Here is a 25,633-nt window from a genome sequence, read left to right as displayed (position 1 = left end):
AATTATCCATAATAGAGGTACATGAATGAGAATAGTGATAGAGATGTAGCCGTGTTAGTCTGGTGTAGCTGAAACAAAATACAGGACTATGTAGCACTTTAAAGACTAACAAGATGGTTTATTAGATGATGAGCTTTCGTGGGCCAGACCCACTTCCTCAGATCAAATAATGGACGAAAATAGTCACAACCATATATACCAAAGGATACAATTTGTCCTTTTCATGTGTGTTCATTTTTTTTTAAATTGTATCCTTTGGTATATATGGTTGTGACTATTTTCGTCCATTATTTGATCTGAGGAAGTGGGTCTGGCCCACGAAAGCTCATCATCTAATAAACCATCTTGTTAGTCTTTAAAGTGCTACATAGTCCTGTATTTTGTTTCATGAATGAGAATGGCATTAGAAACTTCCCCATATTGCCCTGCCAATATACCTCTTGCTGTGGAAGGGCCACTTTTGTAGAGGAGATCACAGAACAGGCAGATTTTAAGTTACATGTTCTCTCTATTGACCACGGCTGGTTTTGAACTAGTGATTTGTAGGTAAAGGCTCTGTTCAATTATCAAATCTCACTATAATCAACTCTTCTGACTAGATCATGACTCTGACAATATGGTTTTTTGTAAATAATCTCATTGAAATATGATGAAAGGCACTAACTCATGAATTTTCCCTTATTCAAAATGGCCACCACCAGCTATTACTGTCACTGGGGCTAATGTCAGCAAGATGTTTGCATTAAGCTATCTGAATATGGAAGCGAGGCTGCCCTTAATAAAGTCAGTTGCTGTCTCCCACTGCTTTCATTAAGATAGAAGACAGAGGATGCCGGGCAAAATGCCTAGTGTGCTAGCATTTACTGGGGTAAGCCTCAAAAGAAATCTGATGAGGTTCAACTCGATGACCTCTTAAGGTCCCTATGATTCTATGACAAGTGCAGAGTCTGACACTTAAAACAGAAGAATCCCAAGCACTGTTACATGTTGGGAGCTGACTGGCTAAGCAGCAGTTTGGCAAAATAAGACCTGGGGATTACAGCTGATGAGAAGCTGGATATGAATCAACAGTTTTCCCTTATAGCTAAGAAGTCTAACAGCGTATTTGGGTGCATTGGGAGGAGCACTGCCAGCAGATCTAGAGAAGTGATTATTCCCCTTTATTCAGCATTGATGAGGACAAATCTGGAGTACTGCATCCAATTCTGCCCCTCCCTCTATTACAGAAAGGATGTAGATTGGAGAAAGTCCAGTGGAAGGCAACTAAAATGATTAGGGGGCTGGAGCACATGATTTACAAGGAGAGGCTGAGGGATTTGGGCTTATTGCGTCTACAGAAGAGAAGAATGAGGGAGATTTGATAGCAACTTTGAGCTATCATAAGGGGTGTTCCAAAGAGGATGGAGAGAGGTTGCTCTCGGTAGTGACAGATGACAGAATGAGGACAGTGGTCTCAAGTTGCAGTGGGGGAGGTCTAGGTTGAATATTAGGCAAAAATATTTCACTAGGAGGGTGGTGAAGCACTGGAATGGGTTACCTAGGGAGGTGGTGGAATCTCCATCCTTAGAGATTTTACGTTCCAGCTTGACAAAGTCGTGGCTGGGATAATTTAGTTGGAGTTAGTCCTGCTTGGGTAGGGGGTTGGACTCGATGACCTCCTGTGGTCTCTTCTTCCAACCCTAGGATTCTATTATTCTAAGCCAGACACAGGGACTGTGTGTAGACACAGTGAAAGGTGAATGGGAAGAGTGAGGGGAGCAGGCACTGGGGAGCAGGAGGCAGATTTAGGGACTGCATTGAATGGGAGAGCAGGAAGGAGTCCCAGGTGGTGCAGAGGATAGTGGTGGGACGGAAGACAGAAGGTCTTGAATGGCAGCACCTTAGCCTGTGGCTAGTGATATTTAGGGGGAACTCTCTCCAAGTAACCAGGAGAAAGCAGTGTTATCAAAATCTCACACATTAATTGCAAGTCATGTGATTTTGGTGCCTTTAAGAGTCACTGTCATGGTGAAGGAAGTGTCTCCGATCCCACAGTTTTCATGGCTGAGTATGTATGTGCTTGAAGCTCCATGCAAGAGCCTCTGGGCTAAGAACACAGACCTGCCCTGTTCTCATATATGGCCCTATAGCAGGGAGACTGGCCTGGGGCAGCAGGAGATATGGGCAGGGAAACCCAGGGTATGTCTACACTACCCTCCTAGTTCAAACTAGGAGGGTAATGTATGCATACCGCACTTGCTAATGAAGCCCGGGATTTGAATTTCCCGGGCTTCATTAGCATAAGCGGGGAGCCGCCATTTTTAAATCCCCGCTGCTTCGAACCCCGTGCAGCGCGGCTACACGGGGCTCGAACTAGGTAGTTCGGACTAGGGTGCCTATTCCGAACTACCGGTACACCTCGTTTCACGAGGAGTAATGGTAGTTCGGAATAGGAACCTAGTCCGAACTACCTAGTTCGAGCCCCGTGTAGCCGCGCTGCACGGGGTTCGAAGCAGCGGGGATTTAAAAATGGCGGCTCCCCGCTTATGCTAATGAAGCCCGGGAAATTCAAATCCCGGGCTTCATTAGCAAGTGCGGTATGCATACATTACCCCGCTAGTTCGAACTAGCGGGGTAGTGTAGACATACCCCCAGAGAGTTGGTGCTGTTGGGTCCCAGTCATAGGAGAAGCCTCAGGGCAGTGAGAGGTAGAGTTTTCCCGCTAGATCAAGACAGTAATAAAAAATGGAGAGAATTCACTCATCAAGGGAAGAAAAAAGGGTAAGTAACATCTTCATCTGAGCAGCCAGGGAGAGGCATTTTTGTTGACTTTTCATATTGAATTCTCATACACACTAGTAAAGGGGAATTACAAAGTTGAAAGTCAGATCAAAAATAAAAAAAATAAAGAGTTGTTTCTGTCTCAGGATTTTTGATCTCTTGAAGTTGTCAACACTGAAATCTCCTTAGCCAAGGAGGCATTTTATTTCTAGTTTAAGGGCTAAGGATTCCACCACCTCACACCGGAAGGTTTATGAGACCTAGTGTTTCTTTGGCTAAATTAGATGTATCCCACATATCTGATTCTAAATATATCTTTCATGTGAAGCAAGATAAAAGTATCTTCTCAAATCTCTGTGACAGATCTCAACTACATGTGCTGGACTCACATTGGAATCTCACATGTAGCAAGAGCAGAGGAACACAGAGCGTGATCCACCATGAGACCCCAAGTAGAATTTTGCCTCAAGCCATTTCCAGATATGAAGGACATCAAGGATTCTAACACATGTAAATCTGATAATGTAACTGAGAAAGTTTATAAATGATAGCATTACTTTTTCATACAGACATGAAAACTATATGATTTCCATAGAAATGGTTAAAACATGATTCACTGATTTTGTCCATCGTATCTTTGATGAATACAATAACCTGATTGTGAAAGGTGGGTTTTTGTTTGTTTGTTTGTTTTTTGCAATCAGGACACTATTAGGTAGAAAGAGGGACTCATCAGTAATGAAGGATTTTGAATATATAGAAAGAATCAGTCAAATGCTGTTATATACTAAGGATGTTAAATTTAGATTAATCGCCTAATCGAGTAGTCAATGAAATTTGCATCGACTATTTGACTAGTTGATAGGGGCACCTCCACCTTTGAAATGTAGCAAGAGCCTTGCCAGCTCTTGCTACATTTCAAAGGCAGAAGCACCACCAGTTCCCTGTTGTGCCCCCATTTCTCCCCACAGAGATGGTGCTGGGGGAACAGGCTTTTAAGCCTGCTCCCCCCAGCAAAGGCCCCTTCTTAACCTCCCCCCCCCCCTCCGCTGCCTCTCTCTGACAGAGGCAGCAAGCAGGGGGGAAGTGACTAGTCGAGTCGACTATCCAACAAGCATATGCTTATCGGATAGTCGACTAGTGGCTTACTTCCCTATTATAGACCACTCTTGCCCACCACCTTTTGAATTTGCAAGGATAATAATTAATAATAAATAATAATAACAACAACAACAAACAACAACAATATTTTGTACTTGTTTATGCCCTTTACAAGATGACCTTAAGCACTTTGGAAAAATGTTTTAAATACCTAGTCCAAGGTCGCATGGCAAAGTCTAGAATAGAAATTAGGTCTCTTACCTAGATTTCAGGCATTTATACTGTACTTATTGTCATAATACCAAGAGACCAGCTCCCAGCCCAGAGCCTGCAGCAGAGGATCGGGGTGCAGAAGGGAGTGCAGTGTGCAGACTGGAAGGGAGTTTGGGTGCAGAATGGGTGAGGGAGGGAGCTTGGGGAGGGAGTTTGGGAGCAAGAGGAGGTGAGGGGCCAGACTCTAAGAGGGAATGTGGGTGTGGGAGGGGTTGGATGCAGTCTGGAAGCTGAATGCAGGCTCTGGGATGGGACAGGGTGGGGCTGCAGGAGAGGGATGCAGGCTTTTTCAATCTCATTTTTCTCTTAATTTTGGGAAACTAGGCAGGGTTTGCATTTTTCCATCTCTAAATTAACTAGGACAACAAAAAAGATGACAATTAGCTAGGGACTGGAAGCTCATATCATCAGTTTGAATAGTATGAATAGAAACGCAAGTCAGCTGATGGATGTTAGCCCATCCCTTTTGCAGCTGAAAATAGCAGCAACCTTGAGCTATGAGAGGAGTACTGAGCAGGGAGAAGAGGGTACTGTTGGAGTCAGGGGACCCATTTACATATTATTTTGTATTTGTGTGAGTCATATAGTTTTTTTAACACAAGGGCCTCAAACAAGAATATTATCCAAATCTGAATAGGCAAATCTAAACAAAACACAAGTTAATATTTGAGCAAAAGGGCTTAAACACTAGAATCAAAATGATTCTGGAAAGAATGAAAGAAAACCTAAATTTTGAAGTATATGTACAAATATGACAATACATCATGATCTTTTACATCTTTTATACAGATTTTTCCACTCTCTGTTCCCACTACTACAGTTTACAGAAAGAGAGACCCATAACATATCCATTAACACTATAAATGATGTAAGTGAGTCATACAAAACATCAAGACCTATTAATCTAGTACAGATTGTATCCAGTTAATTCTGAATCAAAGATTAACATGTCCTGTGCTATTTCAGCAAAAGATGGGGGCGGGTGTATAATATTTAATTTTGCCATTATTTTGTGTAATGTTTTTATCTAGTGTTGATATTATCTGCACTCCTCAGTCACTTTTCTGAAGTTGCTCTTAAAATAAAGTTATGGTAAGGATTAAAAATCTGCTCCTTGGGTGGTTTTCAGCCACATATACTAATTTTATTGACAAAAATCAGTAGTTTATCCTGTAAGCCATGCAGAAACAAAACAACTCTCTGAGAACAAGCTGGATTCTAATCAGTCTCATGGATCAGAAACATTGTCAACTAAAATTTAATGATAAGATCATTATTAATAGTGACGATGCAAAAGCCATGAGAAACAGATTTTCAGATCTCAGGTGGAATTTGCAGTGCTGGCAGTTTCAAATAAAATCAGTCACCTTCATTTGGACTTTTCCTCTAGTTTTTAAGTGGAAACTACCACCATTGTAAAGGAAGTGAGAAAAACATCTGTTCTAATACTGCACTGGCAGTATAACATGCATCTCTGTTCGGGTTACTAATAACCTAGGGGGGAATAAACCCAGCACCTTCTCTCTCATGCAGATTCTTCCTCCCAGAAATAGGCTGTGCAGCTGGTTGCAGAAAGGGACTATCATTATATTTCAAATACTGATTCTGTAGCCAGCTTGTCTGAATATCGAAAAGCACTTGAGCATAAGCTTAAATGCTTTCATGAATTGGTTTATATTATGTATCACAGTTATCTATCTGCCAAGAAATCTTCATGATCCTGCAAATACTGGAGAATCATGCATCCTGCATTCGCAATACTTATGACAGTAGAGCAGAGCTGTGCAAACTCTGTGCCTCTGTCAGAGAGCAAGGAGGACCACCCAGGAGTGTGGGATTTTGAAAAAAAAGGTACAAAAATTATGGGATATAAATGATATTATGGAATGGAGAGAGTTGCACATTGGGAGTTGTCACCCCTTGCCTCCAGTCTCCCCTGTGCAGCTCATTTCTTCTTCATGATGCATTGAAAAACTTTCCAACAGACAGTGCCCTGAACAGTGGCAAGTATATTAGGATACCTACCCACGAGACACTGCACTGTGCATTGGCACAAGTACTCCCAGAAAGCATGCCCAGTGCTGAGGCAAGGAAACAAATAGGCACATGCACAAGCAATATACTAACTGCGATGGCTTTATGCAAACATCACTTGCAACAGCCGAAGTATGTAGTGTCAAAGTCAGACACAGGACTCACAAATTTGTCCGACCACTCTGTTTATTAGCAAAGCCACTCTGCTAATACTCACATTTTCTGGGTGTATCATACAAGGCTCAAACCCCTTTGATTTATACAGTCAAAAGAAGCCAACTTAACAAGATTAAAAGGTGGCAAAACTTCACATTAGTATGAGACTAGTCAAGTATCTTCATTTCCACATCAAGCACACGGCAATCTCCTGTCCATATCTCCCTGGTTACCTCAATTACTTTCTGCTTAACACCTAATGTTCCTTTTCCTGTTATCCCAGGCATATCAGGCTTCATTCTGATCTGCATACCTACAAATATAATCTCTTTCCTGTTCAGAGACAAACAGTATTCCCAATAACACCGTCCTTGCCACCATGGATGTAGAAGCTCTATACACCAATATCCCACATGAAGACGGATTACAAGCAATTAGAAACACTATCCCAGAGGACACTACTGCCAACCTAATAGCAGACCTATGCAACTTTGTTCTCACCCTCAATTATTTCCAGTTTGAGAACAACTTATACCTCCACATCAGCGGCACAGCCATGGGTACACGCATGGCCCCACAGTATGCTAACATCTTTATGGCTGACCTAGAACAATGTTTCCTCAACTCCCATCCCCTTTTACCCCTTCTCTACTTACGCTACATCGATGACATCTTTATAATCTGGATGCATGGCCAAGAAACACTGGAGACGTTCCACAGAGATTTCAACTATCTACACCCCACCATCAACCTCAGCCTGGACCATTCTACACGAGAGATCCATTTTCTGGATACCACAATACAAATCAACAATGGAACATTAGAGACCACCCTCTACAGAAAACCCACTGACTCATACAGCTACCTACATGCTTCCAGTTCCCATCCAGCACACACCATACGATCCATCATCTATAGCCAAGCCCTTCGATACAACCACATCTGTTCTAATCCCACTGACAGAGATCAGAAACTTCAGGATCTCTACCAAGCATTTATAAATCTCAACTACCCACCCGGAGAAATAAAAAAGCAAATTGAAAGAGCCAGATGAATACCTAGAAACCAACTACTTTAAGACAGACCCAAGAAAACCAACAATAGAACACCACTTGTCATCACCTACAGCCCCCAACTTAAACCTGTCCAACACATTATCAGTAAACTACAGCCCATACTGGAACAGGATACTAAACTTCAAGAGGCTCTGGGAGACAGACCCATAGTCTCCTAGGCTGTGTCCAGACTCCATGCCTCCGTCGACGGAGGCATGTAGATTAGCCAGATCGGAAGAGGGAAATGAAGCCGCGATTAAAATAATCGCGGCTTCATTTAAATTTAAATGGCTGCCCCGATCTGCCGATCAGCTGTTTGTCGGCAGATCGGGAGAGTCTGGACGCGATGCCCCGACAAAGAAGCCTTTCTTCATCGACACAGGTAAACCTGGTTTCACGAGGCTTACCTGTGTCGATGAAGAAAGGCTTCTTTGTCGGGGCATCGCGTCCAGACTCTCCCGATCTGCCGACAAACAGCTGATCGGCAGATCGGGGCAGCTATTTAAATTTAAATGAAGCCGCGATTATTTTAATCGCGGCTTCATTTCCCTCTTCCGATCTGGCTAATCTACATGCCTCCGTCGACGGAGGCATGGAGTCTGGACACAGCCCTATAGACAACCACCTAACCTCGAGATGATTCTCACCAACAACCACAGGACATACCACACTAACACCAACCCTGGTACCTTCCCTTGCAACAAACCTCGGTGCCATCTTTGTCCACATATTCACTCTGCTGATACCATTATTGGACCTAACCAAGTGAGTTATAAGATCAAGAACACATATTCCTGCGCATCCAGAAATATAATTTATGCTATCATGTGCCGAAAGTATCCGTCTGCTTTGTACATTGGACAAACATCTCAGACACTTCGCCAAAGGATCAGTGCCCACAAAACAGATATTAGACAGGATCACAAAGAAAAAACAGTTTCTTGCCATTTCAACCAGAAAGGACATTGTCTCAACGACTTAATCACCTGCATCCTACTTCAAAAACCTTTTAAATCTGCACTTGAAAGGGAATCCTCTGAACTGTAATTCATGCTAAAATTTGACACTCTACGCTTGAGTCTCAACAAAGACTCTGGCTATCTCACCCATTACAAAGATAGCTTCCCCAATTATCACCTCTAATACCATTGACTCACAGACATTTCCCCACCTTTAATACCATTAGCTCACAGATATCTACCTTCCCCCCCACTCCCCCGCATCTCCCCTCTGTTCTGAAATTTGATTTGTTCTTGTCATATGTGTTCATCATTTTTTTTACTGTAACCATTGGTATATATGGTTGTGACAATTTTCTTCCACTATTTGATCTGAGGAAGTGGGTCTGGCCCACGAAAGCTCATCATCTAATAAACCATCTTGTTACTCTTTAAAGTGCTACATAGTCCTGTATTCTGTTTCAGTATTCCTTTATCTTATTCAATTATTACAGTATAATTCATCTTTCTCTTACAATATAATTCTGTCTACTTTCACAGTAGTATAGAGGTGGCCTCAGTCACCTATCACTGTGTCAGGGAAGCTTCTGCTCCCTTCTTTGGGTATCTGTTATACTGTCAGGTTACTTTGATATATAAGTGTCATTAGCATGCCTTGCCCTTTTTTTTCTGTCAAAACAGGAAAATGGACTTTACTCAAGTTCTGCATCCACTGTATTTTTTGCATTTTCCTGAAACTATCCATTTCTATACGTTCAGATTTCTTGTACAAGTTTTTTATTATGTAATTTACAGTGCTCAGAGGCATAAACTGGACCTGTGGGCACATCACTTGATTAGAAGGCAGTTTATTTGCATAGCTATTCTTATACCACTTTGACACATCAGGTTCCCTCAGACTAGTTTAGCATTCCACCCAGGGTGACTGTCTTCCCTTGAGAAGGTTATTTTGAATGTTAATTAGACTTTCGCTGTCCTGATCTCAAGTGTCAGCCAGAAGGTTGCTCTGCCACCAGCTTAATATTAACCTGATTTCTACCCTATTGTTCAGTTATCCTAGTCTCTATCCAATAGGAATTCTTTGTGTGTGTGATTCAGTCCAACTCTGAGTCATTTCAAAAAGGCGATGAAAATTCTATTTTGAATATTTATATATTCTTATGTGATAAATATTTATTTCTGTTAACGGTGTAAAATAATCATTTTGAAATAGAGCAACACTTTGTTTTTCTGTGGGGAAGAGAGATCATTTGATTTTAAAAGTTGTATATCAGTTTTTAAATCCATTGAGGCTTGTAGTAGGCTGTAAATCCAAAGAGAAATCTTAAACAGCACTTTGCAATCAGTCTTTCATCTGTTTCTTTGTACACATGCACATGCATGTATACACAAAATTCCTTTTTGAATTCAAATAGGATCAAATTCTGACTTTGTTCTTGCCTTGGATTTTGCCACTTTTTAATGAGATGCCTTGAGATTACCTCATTCTGACATTGTAGCATTCTAAGCCATCTTCAGAGCTTACATAATGTCACTTATAATGTGCAGGTGCAATTAATCACCTATGTACAGCAAACTTGTAGTTTTTAACTATAGAAAAATGGTGTCATCAAGGAGAATATATAAGAGACTCAATGTTGTTGCAAGACAGAAGACAACTAACTGCAGAAATTACTTAAAGAGTTCCTATAGCAATACACTAGCAAAACCTGCTTTTTATGTGAGATTCTGGTTCCAAAGCAGATTTAATGACCCTGCTTTAATAGGGTTGCCAGCTCTCATGATTTTATCAACAATCTTATGACATTTAGTGTTTTTTCTAAAAGCCACAGTTCCTGGAGACAAAGTTATTATCCCAGAATCTCAGCTTTCTTTTACGGAAAAAGGAAGTTTTTGTCTCTGGTTGTAGAAGGATGCTTGAAAAGGTGATCAAGTGTACCTTAGAGGCTCAACAACTAGAAAGCACATTACACAAACTTGAACTGATTGTATATTCTTTTTTAAATCCCATGATTTTTAAACCAGTCTCATGGTTTTGAGGGTCTAGCTCGTGATTTTTGAATGTGTGGTGTTGGCAGAAGTACTACTTTAAGCTGCTGCACCTTTTCACCCTCATGCAAGGGAGCTGACGGTTGCTGCCCACCCCTGGGCAAGGTGAGAGGGAGTCTGGCTCCGTGCTTCCAGAAGGGGTGGAGCCAGGGGCGGGCAGCCTTCCATGCTGCCCAAAGTGCAGTGCACCCCACCTCCATCCCTCCGAGCCACATAGAGCGCACAATGGTGGCAGTACTCTCAGGTGAATCCACATAGCACCAAAATGCTGGTTTTGAGACTTAGTATTTTGACCTGGGTCAGCTGGAAACTTGCAAATGCTGTACTTCTTTAACATAAGTAACAATAAAGCAGCTCTGTCCTATGTGAGTGAACATGTTAGCACAGCTAGAGTTAGCACAGCTGGAGTAAAAGTAACAATGAATTTACAAATTAAGATATGAATGGCCAAGCCACCCACCTCTAACCCAGTGTCATAACTAGGTATTTTTACGCCTGAGGCAAAGTATTATTTAACACCCCCCCCCCCCAGTTAGATTAGCATGCGTCATGCTCTTTACTTTTGTAGCTTATTATTTTTACTTACTGCATCTTTGTGCACCTGATTAAGATGCACCCGGGGGCCCCACGTGTCCCGCCTTTGTTATAGCCCTGTCCTAAACAATAATTAAAACACCTTCCTTCCATTGTCATTATATAATGTATGTTGTTCGGAGGATGCATCTTGTTGCGCTTTCTGTTATTGTGATATGGAACTGGTTTTTGCTTTGTTTCATGGATTTGCCATGACAACGCACTGTGGCAACTCCGTGTGCTAGCAGCTCTGGATGTGGCCTGACATCAGGGTTTGATAGGCTGTTAGATATGTCAGAAGCTAGGAACCAGTGTTGGGTTTACAGTGGAGCCACACCCATGCTCAGAAGGGGCACTGCTCTGCTCCACTTTCACTGCAACCCTGCTGGCTCCCCCAACCCATCACTTTCCTCTCAGTCTGCCCACTTCCTGGCCAAGGGCACCTCTCCAGCTCCTGACCCCACCTACCTGCTCCTCACTGCCCCCTCTCCCTAGATCTGGACCCCTCAGTGCACTTCTGACTCTGGCAAATTCTGCTTCCCACCACCCTGTTGGGCCTTGCCGGTCTCCCTGGAGCTGAGCTTCCTGGGACTGGTGCAGAGACGTGGCCTATCTCAGCCAGTTGTGGGGGGGCTTGGCTGGAACCCCACAAGCAAATGGGTATTAAGGGAGTCTGGGTTTGGCAGGTCCCAGGCCTGACTGATTGTGCCACTTCCCAGGGTCTGGAGCAATTCCCTGCCCCAGTACCAGCCCTGATACAGTTGCCTCCCAACAGGGCCAATGAGTGCTCTGGGAGGCAGGATGCAGGGAAGAGGGGCTCTGGGGAGTGGTGCTGGGCTGTGAGGTGGCTAGAAAAATGTGTGTGTTGGGACACTAGGGAGTGGAGGGTTCTGGGCAGTTGTGGTGGGGGGCACTGTGCTTTTGTGAGGAGATTTGGAGGAGTGCGTGGGATAGTGGATTGGGGCCCTGGTCATAGAGGGTCAAGGGGGCATTGAGGGGAGGGGGCTGTGTGGCATGGCACGGCACCAGCCTGCCCTTGATGGGGTGGGGCAGGCTGGCAGCACTGAGCCAAGTGGGCCACTATTGGTTTGACAACTGCTGGTTAGTAAATAGTACCCTCGTACTGGGCTGCCATTCCATGCCTCATCGCCTCTGGCTGGCCCATTGCTCTGGGGACTGACCTCCCCACACCAGGCTCTATTGCCTCTATGGGGGCCCGCAAATATCTTCGGCGCTGGGCCCACAAAAGGTTAATGCGGCCCTGCTTGGAATCTTCTAGATCTTGCACAGGAAAGCCCTGCTTCAGCACAACTGTTATAGTCTGTAACTGTGGGATTCCCCCTCCAGCAAGAAATACTAGCAAAGATGACCCCTACTGACCAATAGTGAATGAGGGCAGCTGCTTCAGCAGATGCTACTCAGCATGTTCAGTACAAGCCTAGTGACAACTCTGGCAAGGACATGTGACACTGAGTGCCCCTCCCAAACACCCAAACCCCTTCTAAACACCAGAGCCATCTATTGGAGAAATAGTGACTGCTTCAGCCTTCAGCAGACCTAATGCTCTTCATTTCACCTTATTTTTCTACGTTGCAACATTTTCCTTAAGATTTAATCAATCGTAAATGCAATCAAACCTTAGAAGAGCAACGAAAGCAAGTGCATCTTTCTCCTTCCTCTAACATCCCACCAATCTTCTTGTTTATTCCAGGTAACATTATTGGTTCTGGAATCTTTATTTCACCAAAAGGAGTTCTGGAACACTCTGGGTCAGTGGGACTAGCTCTCGTCATTTGGGTGCTTGGAGGAGGGATTGCTGTCCTTGGATCTTTATGTTATGCTGAGCTAGGAGTTGCTATCCCGAAATCAGGAGGGGATTATTCCTATGTCAATGAGATTTTTGGTGGGCTAGCTGGGTAAGTATGGCATCCATTTAATCCTTTATCTTTTTGGATGTTTCTGAGCTGCTTTGAAAACATTTTTTAAAATATTTAGTGGAAAAAGCACGATTTTTCTCTTGTGCTGAAGTTGCAATTAACGTGTCTATTTGTCTTACAGACTTGATAAGAAACTTTTATAAAGTGATTCAAAGAACATTATCCTGTGCCTATAAGTATCCCTTCCGGTTGTTTTAGTTCAGCTCAGTGAAAAAATCTCTCTGGCTAACCTCCACTAATTGAATAAAAATGATGATGTGAAAGTACAGTATTGCAAGTTATGCCATCTGGGTATTCAATCACACTCTCAGACTATGTCTACGCTGCACTGCTCTTCTGCAGGTCACAATTTGTGTAGCTTTTTCCACTTCTCCTTTCGAAAGAGGCTTTTCTGACATTTGGCCCGTCTACACTGAGGGGAAAGAAAACCTTTTTCGGAACATCCCTTCTTCTTCGTAAAATGAGGTTTACAGGGATGCCAAAAAAGCGCATGTGCTCTTCCAAAAAAAAATTCAGAAGAGCAAACATGTTCCCTGTAAAAACTCTGCAGTGTAGACATAGCCTCATAGAGATAACTGTAACCACTCAAGATAGGTGAGAATAAATTCCCTGAATTTATGCAGATTCAGACATGGGGAAATTTGAACTGGAACTAGAATTCATAGTCCTGTTTTGCCACACTTCCACCAATTTGTTTCTGTGTACAGACTGCTCCAGGAAATGTAAAAAATTACAAGGTACCAGAAGATTCAGGCCACTAAGCAAATTTCTGTGAGAACCTAGATTCCTGAGATGAACCATCACTTTATTAAAATCCCAAAATACCTAGTAGACACTCATGTGACACACACTTTACATATAGCACCAAAGAATTCAGGACTAAAGAGGTTAAACAACCAGGCCACCTAATCGCTTAAGAACTAAGTGGCCCATTATGCTTTTGTGGGAATAATTCAAAATAAGATATGGAGAACATACATTTTAACCAGCAGAGTTTACTTTGTATTCTTCCATTCAAGAACAGAAAGTAGATAGCTTCACATATACATATTATTTTTCAGGGTCGGGTGGGTATTCTTCACTCAAATTAGCTAACTCATGGCAAAATTCTAGCAAAGATAAAGCATTTAGTAGTTTTCACATGAGATAGGAGGTCAAGCAAGTTAAAGACTATGGAGGTACCTTAGGGTTTACCTTAAAGAAAACTACAAACTGCTTTGTCCTCCTCTAGATTTCACCTCCAGTTAGCCAACTCAAGTTACAAACACATATTTTTTTCTAATAAACACACAGCCAAATCAGCTGAGCTGCGGGATTCTGTTATAGGCACACAGTGTCCTCCCAAAGGCCACTTGCTTCCCATGGATAACAGTGTTGATGCCAGGGCCATGTTGCCTGCAGTTTTCCTAATCATGGTTGCTCCTTAAAGATAGGGGGAAAGCATAAGGCGCTACAAACACTATTTGCTATTATATAAGTGCATCCTGTAAGGAAATCCAGAAAGTTGTCTTCTAGAGTAAGAGAAACTCTCCCCCCCCTCCCAAATCAAAAACTGGAGAATAAAACTTGTTTTAGTTCCTAATCAAAGCAGCAGCAGCTTTCTTCTTCAGGTTTGAGCTAGCCAGGCAATATCAAGAGAAATATAATCTTCTGACAAAAAAAGTAATGCTCCAATTCTCTTCTCTCCAAAATGATTCTATTTGTGCACCTGAGGGAACCAAAGGATATCATAAGAATATGACAAAGGTTTGTTTTAGCTGAGGAGTCTTCAGATACGTTTTCTGACTGAGTGTTAGTTTAAAAGGAATTCAGAAAGCTTTGATCCTCAGTAAGGAATTATCTTTACTTTTTCCCTGAGAGATGATTTCCAATAAAGGATGCACAGCGATTGTAACATTCAGTTCCATCAGTAACCCAAGTTTACAGCTTTTGGGGACATTTTAAGTATTTTCATTTTTCCACTGAAAAAGTGCATGTCTTCAATCAATAACTTCCCAGGTCAGTAAAGCTGAGCTAAACAAGTTGGGAAGCCTGCATTTTTCTTCCTTTTAAAAAAAACAAAACCCCACACTCATTACCCCCCACAAGTTCAATTCTCCTCTAATTTATCCACTCTAGGCCAAAAGAATCAAGTTTAGCACCCCCATGTCTAATAACTTGCCAGATTTCATGCTAAGAAGTCTGCATAATAGTAAACCTTCCTCTTATAGATTCTCTTCTATGGGAGTTTTAATTTTCTAACATAGCCAATGACATGACTTTTACATTTATTTCTTCCTCCTTTCCTCTTTCTTTAGTGCCAAGTGCCTTTTGGAATTTTTTTTTTCCTTTTTGGTATCATTCATGGGTGTGAATGAAAAGTTTTATCTAATGCCCAAAATATATTTATTTATAATCCCTTGACTAGTTTCCACCTCTGCCTATATGAATATGTTTATTGACTGTGAATGCATCAATAACATATTATAAAAATAAAATATAGCCTCAGCTATTCAGACACCCGGATACCATGATGATGAAAATGATAGAATGAAACAGGACAGAACACCACTGGTCATCACCAACAGTCCCCAGCTTAACCCCTCTAGCGCATCACTGACAGTCTACAACTAGTCTTGGAAAATGATCCCTCGCTCATACAGGCTTTGGGAAACAGGCCAATTCTCGCCTACAGACAGCCTCTTAACCGAATGAAAATACTTTCCAGCAGCCACACATCATACTTCAGATACAGTCATCCAGGAACCTAACCCTGAAACAAACCTCGATGCCAACTCTGTCCACATGCCTACACAAGCGACACCATCACAGGACAATCACATAAGCCACAAGATCAGGGGCTCTTACAGCTGCACTTCCTCTATTGTGATATATGCCATCAAGTGCCAGCAATACCCCTCTGCCATCTATATTGGCCAAACTGGACAGTCTCTATGACAAAATATAAATGGACACAAATCAGTTGTCAGAAACGGTAACACATAAATCTGTAGGAGAACATTTTAACCTGCCTAGGCTCTCAATCATGGGTTTAAAAGTAGCCATTCTTTTACAAAGGAATTTCACCAGTCAATTACAGCAAGAGCATATAATTGGTATTCATCTGCAAATTTGACACTGTTTCCCTGGGCTTCAACAAAGACATTAACTGGATATCACATTATAAAGCCAATCTCCCTTGCCTTTAACACTGTATTTTTACATCAAAAGCTAGGTATGGGACATTTCCAGCCTACTTAATTAGCCTCATTAGCACCAGTCTTACATTTGACAGGGAGCTTTTTTTCCCCTAAATAACTTTGTTTCTGTAATTTCTACACTAGTTCATCATCTGATGAAATAAGTTTTGCCCATGAAAGCTCATACTATATATTTTTGTTAGTCTTTAGCCCCTAGTCTGCACTAGGAGATAAGTTCAAATTAAGATACGCAACTTCAGTTATGTTAATTGCATTGTTTAAGTCGAAATACCTTAACTCGAATTTTTGGCAGTGTCCACACTGCGGGAAGTAACAGGGAGCATACTCTCCCTTCAACTTCTCTTACTCCTTGTAGAAACAGGGCTACTAGTATCAACAGGAGCACCCTCTCAGTTCAAATTAGCATGTCTTCACTAGACCTGCTCTTTCGAACCCAGGAAGATCAACTGCAGCTTCTTTGTTCTTATCTGTAGTGTAGGCAAGGCCTAAGGTACCACAGGACCACTTGTTGTTTTCAAACATTCTAGTTTCTGGTATAGTAATTTTGCTTGTTGTTTCTTACTGTTAATGTAGCTTAATTTAATCAAAAGAAGTTGAAGAAATATTAATAAGCATTTAATATACAGCTGCAGCCCTGTCTTTGGGCTTTGAAACTGTGTAGATTACCCATCAAGGACAAACCACTGTTATGTCTGATGATCTCTAGTAACTAGAAAGTCTGGCCTTCTAAAACAAGACAAATTGATTTGGAGAAGATAGGGAAGAATAATATTTTGGATTTTTGGAAAGCTTTCCACCAGAGTTTCTCAAAAGACTTTTCAAAGAAAGTTTCAAAACCCCGTGCAAGAGAAGTAAGTATTATAACACAAACAGGGAAAATGAGGGAGAGTAGTTAAGGGTGCATTGAGACAGCATTGCTATTTCAGGATCCTTGTGGAATCCCAAAATAGATATTCCACATCTTTTAAACAAGCCCATTATTTTGAGATACCTTTCAAAATAATGGGCTCACTATTCCAAAGTCCCTGTAAACTTCATTCTATAAGGATTAAGAGACATTTCAGAATAGCACTCTATTTCAAAATTTGGCGCTGCAATAATTTCAAGACTTAAGTCGTCAATGTAGGGTCCAGGAGTCCTTTATTCCTTGTCTCCCAACTATAGCTACTAGATAATGCCCCATAACTGAAACTATAGGGGTGCCACATTTTTGTTTTATAAAATCATTTCACTTGAGGCAAAATCTATGAAGATGTAGACAGGGATTTTCACAGGCTCTAAGCAGAGGTTAGCCACTGACTTTCAATAGGAGTTGGGCAATTATCTACCCGTGGTACCTTTCAAAGTCTCTCCATAATGAGGACTTAATTTTCTAAAGCACTCAATGCTGGCCTTACTCTGCTCCTCTTAAAGTCATAATTTAATTTCCAAGAGAACTCAGAGGAAAACAAAAAAAAAACTGACATCAGCACAATGTCACTGACAACCCACACTGACAACCCAAATTAAAACAAATCTTGTAAATGCCAAGAAGTTTGTTATTTCTCAAACCGGCATTCCATGCCACACTGGTGTTTTCCTAGTAGAGAAAGAATTCCATTCCAGAATAGCTGGGACCTAAACAAGGAAAAGATTCCGCATATCCAGAGATTACAAAGCATATAAAGAATCCTTGAAAGCCACCACTCAGAGAGATGACATTGTAATTGACATCTTATAAATTACCATCAAGTCATTGTCTGATTTAAAGAAATAAGTTGCTTTTCTTAGCAATAAGGAAGGCAGAGTTGAAGGAAAGAGATTGGTATTGAGTATTCTGAACAGACTGCGGTAAATGCCTTTGCTCTGGAGTTTGGGAGCTACCAGAGTAGACTCAGCATGAGACCCCTGCTCCCACATTGAACTAGGATTCCCATGAAACCTGATTTTCCCTGTCTAGTTCCACTCATCATACTGCAAGGCCAAGAAAATTCAGGGTATGTCCCCAGATGAAGGGATATGTTAGCACAGTAAATGGACCCAATATTTATGGTATTGTCAGAATGCTGGAATTAGCAAAATATAATTGGCAAGTCAGAAATTCAGAATAATTAAATTCAGTAACAAATATTCAGTTATGGCACCAGTGCCAGCTACAACTCTGAATTTCTTGCCTTTCAAACATTTGTTATTTAACAATTTTGCTGTAACTTATTGATCCTTTAAAAAAAAAACTCCAGAAAAGTAGTCCTCCTGTAGCACTTTAGGGACTAACAAAATATATGTTTATAATATCATGAACTTTTGTGGACACATCATCTTCCTCACTCATCTGAAGAAGTGGGTTGTGCCCACGAAAGCTCATGATACTACATATATATTTTTGTTAGTCTGTAAGGTGCTACAGAACCACTTGTTTTTTAAGTTTGTTTTTAAAGTTATAGACTAACGCAGCTACCCCTCTGAGGTTTATTGATCCTTTGTCAACTTTAATGCTAACTCCATTTTTTTCCCTTGTTTGTGAATTTCTTCCCACTAGAAACCTGAAACCAGGGCCCTTCTAAAGCTAGTCTTGACCCCCTTGCTTGGAGCATACAGACATGACATAGCTGCAGACAGTTGTGGGAGTTGTCACCGTACTTTTGATGGATTATATAGACCAAAGTTGTTATCATGACCCTGAAGCTGTACAGTATTAACACTTTTAAACAAGGACAGGATTTGACATACAAAGACCTCAGTCTGCTTAGAACTATGGAAAATAACATACCGGTAGTCCTTTAGATCATTTTATTAAAGATTCCAAAAGAAGGAAGGAAAACAGTTAAAGCATTTGAAACTAAGTATTTAGTAAGACATTCATTTTAACAGTATTCATTGTTTATCCTTTTTTAACTATAAATAGTTTTTAGAGGGATTAAAAACCCAGTTTGATGGTCTCTTAGGCCAGGTCTACACTAGACCCAGAAGCTCGGCTTAAGGTACGTAACTCTAACTATGTACAATACGTAACTAGAGTCAGTTTACCTTAACATCATCCCCATAGTGGTATGCCAATAGGAGCATTTACTCCCATCGGCTTCCCTTACTCCTCACATAGCAGAAGTACCAGCCACCAGCAGGGGCACATTCTCAGTTCAATTTAGCAAGTCTTAACTAGACTCACTAAATCAAACTCCAGAAGCTCCATTGTGGCAGCGTCAATCTTCTGAAGAGTGAAGGCAAGGCAAGGCCTTAGATGGTAAAAACTGTCCTTTTTTGTGGGATGAAGGGTGATAAAATGTTAGCTGAAATGGGCTGGAGCCGTTATTGTCACTGTTAGAATCTGATCTTATTTCCTAAAAGACAAAACAAGACAAATACTCACAAATGGATTGAGGAAAGAATAGCAAAGATGGAAAACAGAGCTATCTGTTGTTGATTCTCATTTGCAGTCTTGCTGCTAGAACAACACAGGCCTGGCATATGCTCTTATCAGCCACTCTGACACCTGGAACTTGTACTAGCATCAAGCTGTTTTAGGACACTGCTTTTAGCTGTTCCTCCAATTAAAGGTTTACAATGGCGCTGCAGAATAAATAGTCATGGGCAACTAAAGAAAACTCTTATGAAGCAGAAAGCAAAAAAGAGAGAGGGAGACAGTAGAAAAATTATGTGGGGAAGGAAAAGAACACATGGGGGGGGTAACTAAAGCTTATACCCCAGATGGTTTTTGGAATGTAGCTGAAGACAGTGGAAGTGGTAATGTCATTTGAGTCCCTTTCTTTGGCCCAGTCTGCTCAGGACATCTCTCAGGATCAGGCCTCAGAGTGTCACTGTGGATCCCAGGAGGTGCCGGGTTGGCAGTCATAATGGTGAAGCCCTTTTCTTCCTGGTCTCCCAACTTTCAGTCAGCCAGCATTGTGGTTGCTAATTTTTCCCAGAAGTCTCTTTTTGAGTACCCGAAAAGAAAGTGGTGTCTCCAACCCTGGTTATTTTGTCCACTAATTAGGCTTAATTTCCAACACATCAATTTTAGTCCACTGATTTTGAGCCCCACTCTTCTTTCTTTTAGTAGGCATGATTTTAACAATCACTGAGTTATATCACTAAGCCTTTTTGGTTCGATTAATTTGGTCTTTGTCCTCCTTTTACACCTTTCCCTTCAACATTCATTAATACGTTATAAACTTGTGTCCATTTCCCCCACAGTTAGGCCCTGTAGGCCTCAGTTATCACAACCGAGTCTGCTCACTGGTTAATCTGAGAGGGAAACCTGGTCAGCAGAAAAATGGGGTGCCAGCAGGGAATCCTGATCAGGCCAGGAGTGGAGGGAAGTGGAAGCAACTTAAAAGCCAGGGAAGAATAGACAAACAAAAGGCAGCTGTTATGGGTCAAATAGGAGTAAGGAGCATTGGACATGGGTAGAGATGGAGAAACAGTGGTAGGATGGTGCTCAGCACATGGTGGGTGACTCTGGTCCAGGAATACCTGAGCTTCCCTTCCCACCAAGGTTTGTATCCAGATGCTGCTTGTTCCCCTTCCTGTCAAGGAGACAGAGGAAGTACAGTTTGCTGCATTCCTCTGATTCAGGCTGTGGAGGGCAGGGGACAGGTGAGCTGTGCACTTTCCTCTTGCTCCTTGACAAGTGATGGGAAGAGGAAGAGCAGTGTCCTGCTACACAAACCCACTCCCCAGCCCCCTGTCCTGAGCCCCTGCACTCCCCAACCCTGATTCCTGCACTCTCCCCACATACCCCAACTTTCTGCCTTTGCCCCTCCCCACACCCCCAAACCCTGACTCTTGCACACCCAACATCCCCGACTGCTGCCCTGAGCTCCCCTCTCCCGTTCCCACACACACACTCCCTGACACTCCCCAACTCTCTGCCTTGAGCCCCCTACACTCCACTCCACACTTAAATTTCTTTCTGGTACTGTCATGTCACAACCCCTCCCCCACAATTTCCTGCTCTGAGGGCCTGGAATTGGATTCAACTGTACCTATAAGAACGGTAAATTGCTTTTACTCCTAGGACAAAGTCACCAAAATGATGAATTTCTAAGGCCAAGCTGATTGAGATCCATATTTGGAGAACTTTACAAATATGTTTGTGGAAATTATGCCCTAAGGGAGTGGAGCACTCAATTCCCATTAATTTTAATGAGAACTCGGCTTCCAAATCCATTTGCCATCTTTAAAAATCATGCTTATGACTGTGCCACCTTTTTCCTTAGTAATCACACAAAACCCGCAGTGTCTAATGTGCGTTCTTAAATATCAATAGGTAAAATCGTTCTAATGTAAGGATATTTGTATAAATCATTTTTATTTGACCTGTAAATTCAGCATTGGGATACATTTTTGACAAATAGTACATCTGTATATTCAAAACAACAAATAGTCCTGTGGCACCCTAGAGACTAACAAAAATATTTATAGTATCATGAGCTTTCGTGGGCAAAACCCAATCCTTCAAATGAGTGCAAATGGACAGTCTCTACAGGAAAGAATTAATGGACACAAATCAGATATCCGAAAAGGCAACACACAAAAACCTATTGGAGAAAACTTTAACCTGCCTGGATCTGAAATTCACCATGTTGTTTCAGGCCAATTCCACAAGCCACATACACAGGGAAGGGTTGGAACTTAACTTCATTTACAAGTTTGATTCCTATCAGAGAGGAATGAATAAAGATACTGGCTGGCTAATGACACACATCCTAATGACGTAACCAACCAAACTATGGCTACTTAAAGAGGTGCAAATTATCATCAGCTTCTTGTAACTTGAACAATATAATTCACTATTTATTTTCTTTTTTCTTCTTTCCCCCCACCTTTCCCACCCCCCTTCCCTTATTTATTCTTGGATCTGGACTTTTAATATTCCAGTCATCTGAAGAAATGGTTGTGCCCATGAAAGCTCATGATACCATCTACATGTTTTGTTAGTCTTTAAGGTGCTGATAGACTATTTGCTGTTTTTTAAGTTTTTATAAACATTTTGTTCGTCTCTAAGGTACCACAGAACTACTCGTTTTTAAAGTAACAGACTAACACGGCTACGCCTCTGAGTCTATATATTCAATAACTGTTTTATTAAATCCACTAGGCTCTCATTACCCAAATGCAAAGAGAGAGAATGTTTGATCTCAATACATTTTTAATTTGTTTCTAAAATGTAGATGAGGAGAATTAATCTACAGGGATGTTTGCATAACACTCAGTTTTGGCCTAGAATGAACAATATTTTTACTTAGGTTACAAAGCTGTCCAAATGTAATACATTAGTAAAAGCCCCAGAAGATTTACATTTACAACAGAGTTCCTCTCAAACAGGAAAGGGCCTGATCCAATGTCCGTTGAAGTCAATTAGAACCTTACCACTAGCTCCAACCGGCTTTGCAGATAAGAGTTCTATCCTGAAGAAAGTAGCCCTGGGCTTTAAGCCTGTGTAAAGCCCCACAGGCTGCAGACAGCTATCTGTTAAGATCATGCTATTGTGGAAGCCCCAAAACAGTCTCCAGGGTCATGTTAGCAAATGGCAAAATTGCTCAGGATACGGATTAACCATGCTAATAAACAACTTGACTCCAGCCCTGCTATTATTGAGTTCCTCTCCATTCCTGACCTCCTTCCTGTTCCAGACAGTGTATTGTGTTTTTCAAGCACACAGGATCCTACAAGCCAGTTAGGGTCCAATCCTGAGCAGTGCCAAGTGCCCTTAAACCCCACTGATTGCCATACCATTTGAGATTGATACTCAGCACTTTGCAGGGTTGGGCCCTTGCTAAGGTTTCCAAACAAAACAAAACCCCCAAAACCTTGTCTTGCCCATCACGTCATGCAGTATATCTGAGTCCCCTCAAACACAAAATCATTCCTCACACGCAAGAAAATATAGGAATTGCATTCAGGAAGAGTCCACAAGGAAATGACACTTTCCTCAACAATTTTGTCTCTTTCCTCCAGGATTCTCCTGAGGGTAACCAAGCAAGAACTATCATGCACGCTGAGGAGTTAAGAGCAATAAATATAATACTCAGCACTTCCACTGTGCTTTTCATTTCCAAAGCATTTCACAAACATTAACAAAGTGTTTCTCAGAATGCCCTGAGGAGGCATGCGTTACCCCACAGATGGGGGAAATGAGGCCCACAGAGGCTGGAATTTGTTCTAGGCCTCACATTCCGTGACAAAGACAGGATTAGGATTTGAGAATTCCTGATGCCCAAACTGCTGCTCTGTTCACCAGGACATGACGACTACTTAAAGGAAACGTTCTGACGGGCACTGTTCACTGTTACCATAAGCTGGCTCCTATGAATAACCAGGAGACAGTCAGGCACCTCAACTGCTGCTAGCCGCTCCTACAGCTGACATTTCCAACTGCAATTCATACATTCTCAATTTCTCACTGTAAACAAAAGGCAGGTGGGTCAGAGGGCTATGGCTCCTTAATCTTATCCCTCTAAATCACTGACAAGAACAGCTATACTTTCCCTAGGCCCAGATCTTCAAAGGTATTTAGGCACATTATGCCAACTGATTTCAGTGGGAGTTAGGTACCTAAATAACTTTGAGGATTGGGGCTTTAGCATAGGCCAGGGCTACTCAACATGCAGCCCATTTGTTTGCGGCCCATCGTGCAGTTTTGGGTTTGCACAGGGCTCAACATACAGCTCACAGGTGGGATCCTTTGAACATGGCCTCTACTGAGAACACGCTCCACAATGGTGAGGCATCTCCCAGGCAGTGTGATCATTGAAAAACACAAGCGGATGACTGGCTGGAACAGACACAGGCTGCCCGCGTTTCTAGTCCCCAGGGAAGAGGTGTTGGGAGCGCAAGGGCATTGTGTGAAGGAAGTTATTTGCATGTATATGCAACCACGGCGTCTGCTGTATCACTGTGGCCTCCAGGGCTTCCAAAGTTGAGTAGCCCTGGCATAGGCATTGATTAGATGAGTGCTCTGGGGCTCATGCACCAGTGGAAAAAAGCAGAGGGTGCTCAGCACTCATTAGCCACAGTTGCCGGGCAGGGCCAGCCCAAGTTATTCGTGTACCCCAGGCCCCAGGAGCGTGGCGCCACCTCCGGGAGTGTGGCGCATGTACGGCCCTGCCTCTCTGGGCGACCAGTGCCCCTGGGTGCCCAGCGCATGCGCAGCCCTGGGCACCTGGCGCATGCACAGCCCCGCCCTGGGTGCCCGGCGCATCCGCACCCCCATCCCCGCCCAGTCTGGCAGCACTGCCTACAATGGGGCGCCCTGGGCAGTACCCTGGTCAGCCTGTAGCTTGGGCCGGCTCTGCTGCTGGGTGGGCTTTGGGGCTGGCCACGGATCAGCTATTCCATGGGGCTTTGAGGCTGGGAGGAGTTTGGGGGGCCAGCAGCAGGCTGGGAGGGAGCTTGGGGACAGGGAGCTGAGAAAAGGGAGCAAAGGACAGGTGAGTAAGTAGAGCAGGAGCGAGGCCAAGGCTTCAAGGGAAGGGGGCAGAGCCTTGGAATGGGGCCACATTGAGCACCCACTAGGAAAAACAAAAACCTACACTTGTGGGCCCTAGTTCTTATTTTATACTGCCTAAACCTCTTTTATCTAAAAGGTCTGACTCCTTCTCCGCTCTGGTAAGGCGAGACTGATTTCAACATCTCTGATTCCACCAGAGTAGTGAATTACAGAACAATCCCAACAGTTTATCAGATAAAGCTCCAGCTTCTGCTTTCCTGATGTTCTCAGACACGCAAATCAATTCTCAGGAGAACTCCATCCCATGTAAACAGCCAGAACTGCTGACTGAGTATCTGCTCCAGCTGCCCCTTCTTATTTCACAACTGACCTTTTTGTATTATCCATTTTGGCTAAAATCCCCTCCTAAGACAGGACTGGAACTCTTAGTAAGATAAAACTGACACTTTCACCATTTGCCTTGTTTATGTATTTCACTCGCAATACAGACATTTAAACACAGTTATGTCCAAAAAAGTCCTGTCTCACTTCAACCTAAGTTCAACTTAAGTCATGTCCACTCCACATTATGGGTGCATCGAATGGGCATATGCATTTTCACCGGCACACACCCTAATGTAGACTTTGCTGCATTCACTCCTGTACTTGAAGGTGATAGAAAATTCATGGGAAAAGCTTATGAGTTTTACTCACAAACATTTCAGTCCTTGCACACACAGGTGTCAGTGCTACCATGCACTCACACAAGTCCACACCTATCAAAATTGCATACACACAGGCAGAGGCTGGTTTGAGAGGAAACAGTTTGACCAGGTGAGTCAGCAATCAGCATTGTCAACAACTGATTAGTTCACTCTTTATGTCTTCTTAATCTTTGATTATTTTCTTGTCGGACTCTAACATTGTAATCCAAATAAATTCCTTATGAGAGAATCCAAAAAAACTTAAATTTTTCTTTTAAAAGAATTATGACTGAGTAAAAATCACATCCCAAAGACAATTACCAACACACAGATAATCCTCTGGTGCTGTACTTTTTCACACAGCCACAGGCTAGAAATTATGTAGTAAAATTCTGTGGCTGTACCAGGTTTAGCACAATTGTATC

General features: G+C 42.4%; 1 protein-coding gene across 2 annotated transcripts in view; it reads left to right on the top strand.

The window, feature by feature from the left end:
* SLC7A10 (solute carrier family 7 member 10) overlaps positions 1-25,633 on the top strand; it is a 102,035-nt gene that overhangs the window by 55,437 nt on the left and 20,965 nt on the right. For both annotated transcript variants that reach the window (XM_006114933.5, XM_089781499.1), the window contains exon 2: positions 12,672-12,876. In XM_006114933.5, the coding sequence (XP_006114995.1) occupies positions 12,672-12,876 (205 nt within the window). The remainder of the gene's footprint in view (positions 1-12,671; positions 12,877-25,633) is intronic.

Source organism: Pelodiscus sinensis, chromosome 12 (genome assembly GCF_052426305.1).
Source record: "Pelodiscus sinensis isolate ZL-2025 chromosome 12, ASM5242630v1, whole genome shotgun sequence".
Taxonomy (NCBI): domain Eukaryota; kingdom Metazoa; phylum Chordata; order Testudines; family Trionychidae; genus Pelodiscus; species Pelodiscus sinensis.
Note: the sequence above shows the minus strand (reverse complement) of the source record. Positions and strands in the feature narration are given on the sequence as shown.